The sequence below is a fragment of the Cupressus sempervirens genome, chromosome 8 (assembly GCF_028749045.1).
Source record: "Cupressus sempervirens isolate cs-2001-9-10 chromosome 8, ASM2874904v1, whole genome shotgun sequence".
NCBI lineage: Eukaryota > Viridiplantae > Streptophyta > Pinopsida > Cupressales > Cupressaceae > Cupressus > Cupressus sempervirens.
In genome coordinates this window covers 297,235,110-297,246,340 of record NC_143125.1, presented here as the reverse complement: position 1 = coordinate 297,246,340, position 11,231 = coordinate 297,235,110, and the positions used below count along the sequence as shown (strand labels likewise).

At 33.3% G+C, this 11,231-nt stretch overlaps 1 protein-coding gene across 2 annotated transcripts; it reads left to right on the top strand.

Moving 5' to 3' along the window:
* The first annotated feature begins 1,345 nt into the window (after positions 1–1,345).
* LOC149542596 (large ribosomal subunit protein eL43) lies at positions 1,346–10,503 on the top strand. Of its 2 annotated transcripts, XM_089797490.1 has the most exons (5): positions 1,346–1,474; positions 9,413–9,452; positions 9,587–9,675; positions 9,902–9,984; positions 10,178–10,503. In XM_089797490.1, exons 1-5 carry the CDS (start codon positions 1,472–1,474, stop codon positions 10,239–10,241), a joined length of 279 nt encoding a protein of 92 aa, XP_089653616.1. In that variant the 5' UTR covers positions 1,346–1,471; the 3' UTR covers positions 10,242–10,503. The 2 variants fall into 2 exon arrangements, with proteins under 2 accessions (XP_089653616.1, XP_089653615.1); XM_089797489.1 differs by lacking the exon at positions 1,346–1,474 and having other exon boundaries at positions 9,404–9,452.
* Positions 10,504–11,231: the final 728 nt, after the last annotated feature.

The window sequence follows — 11,231 nt, the reverse complement described above, 5'->3', positions numbered from 1 at the left end:
AGAAATTGATTACTAATAGGAGAAATTGAATGCAATAGTATATAGGCAAGTACAATAATAATAATAATAATTAATCAAAATACATAATAACTAGCAGTTCCAAGCTTTTGTGCTTGGAACATCAACCAATAGATATTTACTAATATTTTTTAAAAATATAATTTAATGTGCATAAATTAAATTAAAATTAATTGTAAGTAAAATAAAATTTAATTCTTTTGATAAACTAAATAAATAATATTTATTTATTTAAATGATCATATATTAATAAATTATCATCTAAACAAATAACACGTATAAAGTGAATAATAAAAAATAAATTAAAACAATTATAAAAACTAAAAACTAAATTAATGTAAAGTTCGTTGGCTTAAATATATAAATCAAGAATCATTGGAAAAAAACTTCATAAAAAAAAAATTATGAAAAATTAATATGAGAAATATAAAAAGATATTAAAAAAATAGCAGCAACTCTCATAAACTAATTAAAGCAAGAGCCTACAACACAATGGTAACTTTTGAGCCTCTCATTAGGAAGGTCTCGGGTTCGAAACTACTCAAGCTTAACGAATGATAATAATTAATATTCACAAATAATAATAAATAAATGATAAATAATCAAGGCTTCGGCCAATTACTTACAAAAAAATTATTTAACTAAAACTTCAATCAATTTAAGAAATTAAAAGTTCAATAAAAGGAAGAAAAATGGAAGTTAAAAGTGGAGATAACAACTAAATAAGTTTCTAAATAAATAGGAAAACAAGAATTAAAATTAGAGACAAATTATAAATTATAAATAAAATAAAATCTCATCTCAATAATTTTTGATTAAAATTAAATAATATTTATTAAAAAAAAATAAAGATAACTAATTAAGTTAAATAATAAATAAAAAAATGAGAGTTAAATAATAGCTAATCAAGCTAAATAAATAGAAATATTTAAATAATGTATGACATATCTTATTGTTTTATAGTTATAATTTTTAAGTTAATAAATAAGAAAAAAAAAAAGTTAACGATGATATCTAATCAAATTAAATAAGAGTTAAAATTAGAGTGAAATTAGAGTTAAAATTATTAGAGACAATTTAACGTGACAATTTTTTGAGAGAAAAAAGTAATTATATGAGATCCCTCATATAGAGTAATAATATATAAAATTAAATTTAACAGCCCCTACCTACAGAATTAGTTTTACTCAATTAAGGGTCGTGGACTAATAAAATAAAAAAATATTGATATTTTTTATTAACAGTACTGAGCCACGTGTCAATATCGACGGCCACGATCTTGTGACTGCAAAATCAAAGTTCTCGCTCTGTTTGCCCTAATCTTCTTGTTCTTCTTCTTGATGCCCTAATCCGCTTTGTGTTTCTTTGGTGCCCTGATCTGTTAATTTCGGCCGGCCTGTAACGGAGTAGCTCCCACTACTCAAGTACTTTTTCACAGCACAGTCCATCAGAAATGGTGAGTCTTTTCAGCCCTTTTCTCTATTCAGTTTTTTGGTTGACCAGTGCTCATGGTTATTCTGTAAAACATTCAACAGACGGTAATGTCTTCAACTTAATTTTCTTAAAACGACTAAAGATGAAAATATAAAACATAAAAGAAAATGCTAGTTCTCAATATCGAGGAATTTATTATTTAGTGTTTTGAGGTTTGGATTTTTATTTATTTATTAAGCTTATTGTGGAAAACAGCTTTTGATTCTTGATGGAAGTTGTCATTTCTTGTGCACATGATTTTAATTACGATGTACGATTCTCTTATGCTGCTGGGGAGATGTGTTGGGTAGACTGGGGCTTAAAAATTACCTTTGTATTTAGTCAACTGATATTTTTGCAAAAAGTCCTACAGCTTAATCCCATAATTTTTAAAATCATAATCCAATGTGTGGATATTTCATGTTGCAAGAGCTCACAGTGATGCCAATTGGTTTTAGTGGCAAATTGACGAGATTTACTGTTACTACCTATCGTTGTTGCAATCTTTAGAAATATTGTTCAGGATGATGTCTTCTCGAGTGAGACAGGGTTTTTCTTTGATTGACGGGGATATAAAAGCGGTCTTGCTTTCTCCTTCTTCTAGCAATTATTAATTTTCTCGTTTGACAAATCTCTTAAATTTTGCATGTGCAAATGTTATGAGTTGCATCCTTTAATGGCAGAACTGTTCAATTTTTTTTTGTTATTTTACTTAGTAATTGATTGATGAGATAGTGTCAGCTGTATTAAGTGAGACCCCAATTCTTTGTTCAATTTGTGAAAATTGTACTAGAATTCTGCAATAATCTCTTCAGAAGAATGGATTGCTTCCACGGCTTGATTTGATGTAGTTTGAGAACTGCGTAGAGAGAGCTGTTCATATTACGTACCTTAGAGAATTGATTGTACGAGTTCCATTTAGAGAATAGTTTAACTTTGTGCAGTGGCTCCCTGTAAGTAGCAGAATGTTGAAAACCACAATGGACAAGAAACCGAGTGCAAGGTCAAATCTAGGATTCAATCTCAGTTGTCTAGACAATGCTTCACCAAGCTTTTTTTAGTAGGGATCAGGGAAAAGTGTGAAAACAATAGTTAAGGCCTAGAAGTAGCCCCCAAATATAGAAATGAGTTGTGATTAAGAAAATCAAAGATGCTACACCACGTGGATGAGGAAATGTGGATGCAGCCTTATGGAATATATTTTCTAGATAAGCTTTTGAGCACAGTCTAATGCGGGTTTCATTACAGTATTATGGGCTAAGAAATAGACCTACATAGAATTTAGCAATGAAAATGGATTTCAGCTGCTCAATGTGTTTTTGTTGTAACATACTGTTGATTAACAACAATCGTCTTCCTGACAAGAGGCAGCAATTAGAGACTCTATAATGAGGAGAAAAATGAGCTACTGGGCCTGGCAATTCTTCTTAAGAACTTTTTTGAGCAGGAAATAGAAGTGGCAGAGACCTTGGAAAAAAATGCTGTAGGGCTTCTATTTGTTTTATGCTTAGGCTGTTCACTCTCTTTTGTTTCTTGTTTGGCTGCTGGTTGGCTATGTCTCTTATTTTGGCTGCATTTTGTAAACAAGTTTTTGCATCCCTTCAAAATATATTTTACTCTTTGACAAAAACAGTTGTCTGCCTAAGTAATTATTTGAACTCCAGATAGATTCCAGATGTTGGTAAAACTTTTCAACAAGTTTTTTTGATGATTCCTTTAAAAGTCAACCCTAAATGGCTGATGCCACACAATACCTGCATCTGAATCGGTTCATTAAAAAAATGGAACACTGACCGAGTTCAAACATTATCCAGTCATTCTGACAAATATTAGTGGTACCTCTCTCAAGGATTTCCACTCAAGCGATTTGACTAGTATGTTAAGTATTTGGGCCTATCTTTGAGTTTATCTTTTAATGTGGTATTTTCATGCCACAAATGTTCACTTTGATCTTATATGTATCCTTTCTTTAATGAGTTGCTCCACTTGAGCCTTTTTGAACTTTAGCAACATTAAGATTCAAATCTATAGTGTCCATGGGGTGTGTTTCCCCTACTTGCTGTACCATCCATTGTTTAAAAGCCCTTCCAATTTCAATAACATATGGCCTTTTATTAGTTGGGTAGAGTGCTTGTTTGAGTAAGCTCTTTTCATTAGGATTGTAACTTGATGTTTTATATATCCTATTGATAACTTTAGAATATATAATGCCATGGGAATTTGAATTGTTGATGGAATTATTAAAGACCAAAGCTGAGCTACCAATAAAAAAGGACCAAAATTGAGCTATTATGCCATCCTTGAACTATCATTATGCTTGCTTCTTGTAAAATTTGTCTCCCCTTTGTAAGGTTGTCATGTTCATTTCTTTATCAGTATCATTTTTAGGTTCTTGTAATAATTGTTGCTCATTAACCAATGTAAAATGTACAACAATATGCCTCAACAATATTCCTTTGTATTTGTACAAGAAGGCCTTGGATTAAATTTTTTAACAAACTCATTGTCAGGCAATTTGCCATGCATCAACATCCTCATCATTTGGTGGTTGTTTTGTTGCTTTCATCCTATCCAGTGGAGTATGGTACTTGTAATCCTAGGTCCAAAAATCTGATCAAATTTTTTACTTGGTTGATCTTCATTTGGCAAAACATCCTCTTCAACAAAAGAGTCATTATTGGTAGATGAAAAGAGAAGAACAAGGGATTGATCCACCTCTTAGATTTCTTTTCCTTTCAATTCATTTGTGTTGGATCTAAATGCAAAGGAAGGGACCCCCTTAATCAAGTTATTAACACTTGCAATTAGAGCTTGAGCTTTGACAACATGATCACTATAAAAGCACTAGGATAAGATGAATCATGATTATTCTTTGTGCCTCTACCCTCACGATCCTTTATAACGATTTGTGGCCTTTTTGGCTTTTGAGTTTTCCAAGTTTCTAATAATATCATCATAAAGAAAGGGTTCAAAACCATACCCTCTTAAATTTCGTTTCTTTCTAATATAGTTGACGAAGCTCCTTTCCTCAATCCATACTATGCTAACTTGTCAACAATAATATCATAACCTTCTCCAGTAATATCCTTGGCATAAAGGATTGTTTCCTGTAAGAGCTCATGTTCATAAAGTTGGAATAATATAATTGCCTAAGAATTTCCAAATAGGGTATTTTATTTGGCATTGTTCTTGGGAGAAGAAAAGGATTATTCTCAAATCCTTAAACTCTCCCCAGTTATAGTCCACCTCCTTCCTTTCATCCTTTTCCTTAGGTTTAAGGAACTTTTGAACTTCTAATGATAAAAGTATAGTCACATTAGTGGCCAACTTGGTAGAGTTGTTTGATAAAATATTCCATAAATACCCATTTTGGGCACACCTACTATCCCTCACTGCAATCCACATTTTTGCCGGTCTCATTTGATTATTTTGATCATAAACAATGATTTTAGGCTATTCTGGCCATATCTTCAATTCTTGGCCCATATATAGGATCATATGCATAAGAAAAGAATAATGTTGGAAGTATATACAATTAGGGTAGCCTTGGATAACTCTTAGCCTTGCATCAATTTGTTGGGCTATGTATTTTGCAAATTCAAATAGATGTGCACTAGGGCTCTAGATACCTATTGCTATAATCATTGGAACAATTGACATGAGTAAAGGGACATCTATTCGCATAACATAACTTGTTGGGTAACATGTACATTGAAGATATCCTTAATATAATTCAATTGAGAAGCGAGGCTAATTTTCAGTTTCAAATTTGTGAAGTTCATTTTCATTTATTTTAAGCTGATGTAGAGGTGATCTCCACCTTTTATAAGTGGTGTCCATTTTGTAGTTTTCTTCCTCAACTTCCTCCAATATTATTTCCTCGTCATGGGTATCATCTGGTCAAAAAATTGAGAGATATTATGTGCTGACTGCCAAAAAAGGTTCTATGTAGGCATCATATATTCGTCGTGTTGTGGATCATAATGCTTTGCAATGGTTCGTACCAATTCTACGTTCACATGCGCACTTGGTGTAAACCAATTTACCTAGATTTAGGTACCATTGGTTGCATACAAGTGAATGACCTTTTCTCCTTCTGTAATCTAACATAAACATGTTATAACCTCTATCAAGCATCCAAATGTGTTCAAGGTCTTTATGCTTATTTTAGAGTCTCTTAGCATTAGGGTTCAATCGTGCAACCCTGCTTGATTTTGGCCTTGCACTAGGCATCTGGTCCAAGAGATCTTGGTTTGCCTTTCTTTTCTTTTGGTCTTTGTCTATTTCTTGTAGTTGTTGCTTGTTTTATTTTGGTTTCAATTTTTGTTCTTCCCTCTTCTGTTTCTTTTCAATTTCTTTTCTTCCCTCTTTTGTTTCTATTCACAATTATGAAAATTTTCAAGGGAAGATTTCACGTGCTTACTTGGATGAAAATTCACAACGAACTAGTTGATTGCTTACCGGGTATTTGTGCTTTGAGTTCTTGCAAGCTCTTAAATTTTCTCAAATGATAATTTGTAGGAACTATATATTTGTTTTAATTTGGTATACTTAAAGTTTTTCCTCGTGTGGCCATTAATGCTAGTAACAATCATTAATGATTTATAAATTTGAAATGCTTTTTTGATGTGATATCCCATCCTTGGATTCGATCCTATCCTTTTGGTACCATCTATTTTATAGCTTGCCTCGCATTTATAGATGGGACTTGAAACATGTCTTATCGATTTTAAATGTCCTTTCGATGAAATGTTGCCTCGCCATAATGGATTGGAAAGACCACAAAATAGCTTTTTTGAAGTCTCACATTTTTCTAATGAGTTTTGTTTTCATATCTTTGCTCATGATAGTTTCAAAGAGACTCTCTTTGATGTTATGCATCAATAGCAAAGTATCATCTCTATCGATATGACTTGCATTGTCAGTGTAACAAAAAGAAATCTCATTGAAGTCACATGTCTCCTTGATGAATTTTATTTCTTATCTCACTTTGAGAATTTTGTAGACAAGAGCTCTTCTTGATGATATAGATCTAATTGTATAACTTTTCTTTCATCATTGTGACATATGCTATCTATGGAAGAGGGGAGTCTTTTCAATGTCGTATGCCCTCCTAATGGTGTTTTTATTCTCTTAATGCAATATTACTTTAATCAGTGTGACCTTCATGATTGGGGTGATATGACCATAGTCTTCTCAAACTTAGATGTCTACTCAATGAGCCTTTGCAACTTTTTCTTAACAAATATTCATTGGGCATAATTTCAATTTTTTCCTTTGATGCACCATGTCTTTTTATGTCATCGTGCAATTTTTTTCTTGACAAATGTTTTTCAGGTAGACTTTTAATTTCTTCCTTTGGTGCACTATGTCTAGCTGACAAGTTGTAATTTATATGTAGGCTCTCTTTTGTTGGAGAGACTTCTAGAGAGTCTTGTCGATATTGTTTACATTATAAGTTAGGACTCTTTATTATTCTTTTTGCTTATGAATTTACTTATATGACATCCCAAATTTCTTTAGGGGCATTGTAATGGACATATTTGGGAGACAAAATTCTACAATTGGATAAAAGGAAAAAAAAAATGGGATGTTGAGTAGGCAAATGAATAGTGATAGGGAGATTATACGAGCTTTACACTAGTTTGGAAATTCATGAGGGGTAAAACAGATCCTGGATTGGTGATATTTTTACAATCCCAACTGGAGGACCAAGGGTGTAAGTATGGGGATGACAAGGGCGCAAGTATGGGGATGACAGGGGAACAATGTTGGGAGGCGATACTGAATTACATGTAGTGCTTTGAGTTTTTTAATAAAAAGATGCATAAGATTTACAATTGTAACTTTGGCAAACTAGTAAAACTTAGAAACTACTAAACTTTTTGTTAACATTAACATTCTTACATTGAACAATGGAAATATTGAATTGAAAATTATACTATTCAAGATTCCATAATGAGGATTGCAACGAGTACAAATGATAACAAAAAATGTTCTAATTAACTAAAGGAGTGAACTGATAAACTCATCCTCAAAATCCTTATCATTAGAACTTGTGGACTCCACATAGTCAAGCTGCTCCAAACTAATACCAATCAGCCTTCTTTGTGTGGCATCCTAATCAATTTGTGCTGGCTCCTCTGGCTCTACATCTTGCCTGAATTTTATCCAATTATCAGCTCGTTGTTGATTTGTTTCTGTGAGTTGAAATGAGGGTTTGAGTTTGTTTTATAGGGTTTGTAGGGTTCAGGTGGGGCCCATAGGCCTTTAGGGTTTGACCTTGGGTGCAGATACAAAAAGTTTAGATAAAAAAACTTTTATAGCTGTCCTATCATGGGAGACTCTTGGGTCTCCGCAAGACAGTCAAGAGACTCCTTGGAGTTCCCTGGACATCTTGATGGAATCTCCGTAGTGACAGCACAATAGTCGGAAGTTTTTTCAAAGTCTGCGCATCTTGGAAATGTCCCTGTCCTAGAAACGCGATTTTGAGGATGCAGCCTTTGAACATTGGAATTCAAACAAGTACATGAACTTTGTTTTTCTGGAAAGTATTCAAGTTTGAAAAAAATGTATCAAGTGTAATCAATTCAAGGACAACAAAGTAATTGTTAAGATGTTTAGGATTTTATTTTGGTTTGACAGACAAAATGCTATTAAATAGTTATTCTTTTCTTAGTACAAAGCAAAGTAATGAGACTCGGACTCGGCTCTTACTCGGCAAGGGCAATTCGACTTGTGACCTGGCTTGGACTTGGTCATGACTTGGCAGTGACTCAGTGAGTCAGGGTATATTAATAGAAAGTTTTTAGAAAAATATTAAATATTTGATGACTTGGCGGGTCAGGGTCAGAGGTCATTTTGACCCGACAGGGGTAACTTGACTCGCTGACCTGGGTGACTCCTGGTGAGTCTCGTTACTATGGTACACAGAGATGGAATAGTTAGCTTGAAAGTTGAAACTCTAAAAGAGCAATGACATCTGCAGGCAGGGTCACACTTGAAATTAATACATCTATGAAAAGTCAGGACAACGGTTGTACCCTAAGATTTCAATGGCGTCAAGATGAGTACAGGAATCAGAGACCTTCAGATTGCAGGATCTGATTATTTGTTTCTTAATAATTTTATTTCTAATGGGTATGTATACTATTAACCAACTTTTTGAGTTTGCTGGACAAAATTTAAAAATTCAAATATCTCAGTTTCATGGTTGTCTCATTTTCCATAGAATTTCTTGTATATACTCTCTGCTTTAATACTTTTTCATTTCTGCAATTTTCCTTTTAACTACTCCATATGGAAGGTTTTATTGATATCTTTAATTGTCCCAACTGAAGAATTTAATTGTATTGATACCTTTAATTGTCCTACTCATTGTATGACTGTTTTCTACTGCTGCGACTATTTTTTCATGTAATATCTATATGCTTTTATCCAACAAAAAAAATTGTTGCAAGGTCCCATGGTTAATGATTAAGTTTATAAATGTATAATTTCATAGTCTCAAACTTTAATACTTGATGTTTATATTAATTTGGGACTTCATATCTATTTTAGTTTGTTGCTGCCATCAAATAAATTACAATCGCATAGGATTTGGTAAGATCAATTAACTGGTTTGGATGGCAAATCAAATTCTAGGGAGCACCGCTAATGGACATTTTGATGGTTAATTAATAGGAGACTGATATGCAAACTAAATCAATTTGGTATTACATGGATCATTGGCATGCATATGCTCTTCTGCAACTGAGGAGATTAATTCTTAGTGCCTAATGAACCAGGGCTGCTACTGCTAACATTAATCCTAACTTGTGTATATGTAGCCATGTAGTCCTTCTTGATTGATAAATACTAGTAAGTGGGAGATAAATATTGATAATGCGTGCTTTCTAATCTCTTCCTTGGGATGCTTCAGGCCAAACGAACAAAGAAGGTTGGCATTGTTGGCAAATATGGTGAGTATGTGTGCATGTGGATAATCCATGTATGTATTTAAATTTGTTTGTGTACTTCTGGACATTTGTGGTGATGGTCTTTGTTTTTTGGTGGACAATGAATGAGAAGTGGGCCATTGTGTTGCTTAATTCAGGTACCAGGTATGGTGCCAGTCTCAGAAAGCAGATCAAGAAGATGGAAGTGAGCCAGCATTCTAAGTATTTCTGTGAATTCTGTGGAAAGGTTGAACAGTTTTCATATCTTCGGTTTTTCTTGAATAGTTTTAATAACTACAGTTTTTCTTGTTGCTTATGATATGATATTAAAGTTAACTTGTTTTAAGCTCTAAATGGATTTTCAATTTTGTAGACCAAATGGAATGAGAAATTTATTTTGGCTGAATGGGTTACAATTGTAAGGTTACATTTTGGAAGGAGATTTCTCTTTTTAACATGCATACATTCTGCAGTTTGCAGTGAAGAGGAAAGCAGTGGGTATATGGGGATGTAAGGATTGTGGGAAAGTAAAGGCAGGTGGTGCATACACATTGAAGTAAGTTGCCTTCAAGTCAGCCTTTTTACATGTTACATTGAAGTTCACCAAGTTTCGCACATTGAAATTAGTCAAAATGCTTCCAAGTAATTTGATATATACATGCAGTATTGGGCAATTATGGTTTTGATGATATATTGTGCACACTTTTTCTTGAGTTTTCTATATTCTTTTGTTGGTTGTGTTTTTGCAGCACTCCCAGTGCTGTAACAGTGCGCAGCACTATCAGAAGGTTGAGGGAGCAGACAGAAAGCTGATTCTTCTATGTTGTTTTCAGGCAGTTTTGATAAGTAGGAAGGAATGCACTAGAAAGAAATGACATTTTTTTGAAGAGCCAAAATTCAGTTTATGAAATTTGCCTCATTTTTTCGTCCTTTCGGAACCATACAAGCGATTTACATTGTTTGAGTTTTGTTGGTCTGCTCATTTTGAGAATTGTTTACCTTTCGAAATTCTTGAAATGAATATGTTTATTTAGGAAAACTTCAGAGTTAAAGAAAGAGGAGATTTTGGATGTCTTATATGTTTAATGTGATTGTAAGTCTTGATCTTGAATGGCTTATAGTTCATATTTAGCCAGTACTGTAAGGTTAATTGAGTACTTTAAGAAACCCTTGCTGCAAAAATATGCTTCATTGGAAAGCCAATCAAGCTAAGGATTGACCTTTAAAAAAAAGTTCACATTGGACAATATTTAGTATATTTAGTTTTAAAAACAATATTTGATGTCAAATGCAATTATTAGTCCTTGTCCTCATTTTAAGGCAGGAACTTATGTTCGCAGTTGCTGAAGTGCATTATTTTGCATACTTAATTCCAAACCATAGAATTAGAGCTGCTTTTATTTAATAACTATTTTCTTTATACAAATTCAATTTGACACTTTAAAATTCCAAATCATAAAGTTAGAGCTGCTTTTATTTAAAAACTATTTTCTTTATACAAATTTCAATTTGTCCCTTTTTTTTACTTGGGAGAAAATGTGTTTGTATGGCTTTAGTCTGAATCCTAGCTGGTTTGCCACCTGTCATACTGCCTCGGCCTTCTTCAGCCCAACAATTGATGCTGGTGTTGGAGCTGCTGTTGTTGGAGAGAATGGCTCCGTCGAACAAATGTTCATGGAAGTTCGTACCCAGTGTGTTCCACAAGTTAATTCTTCCCTTGATATTGCATGCACTTGGCTAGAACAACAAACCCTGAATGGGTATTTTGTGGGTTGCACTCTTGAAAGCATGTTGTAGGAATGA

Coding starts and splice junctions, on each gene's coding strand:
- LOC149542596 (XM_089797489.1), top strand. CDS start 9,404: ATGCTTCAGGCCAAACGAACAAAGAAGGTTGGCATTGTTGGCAAATAT. Junction 9,453..9,586: donor TGGCATTGTTGGCAAATATG/GTGAGTATGTGT, acceptor TGCTTAATTCAG/GTACCAGGTATGGTGCCAGT. Junction 9,676..9,901: donor TCTGTGAATTCTGTGGAAAG/GTTGAACAGTTT, acceptor TACATTCTGCAG/TTTGCAGTGAAGAGGAAAGC.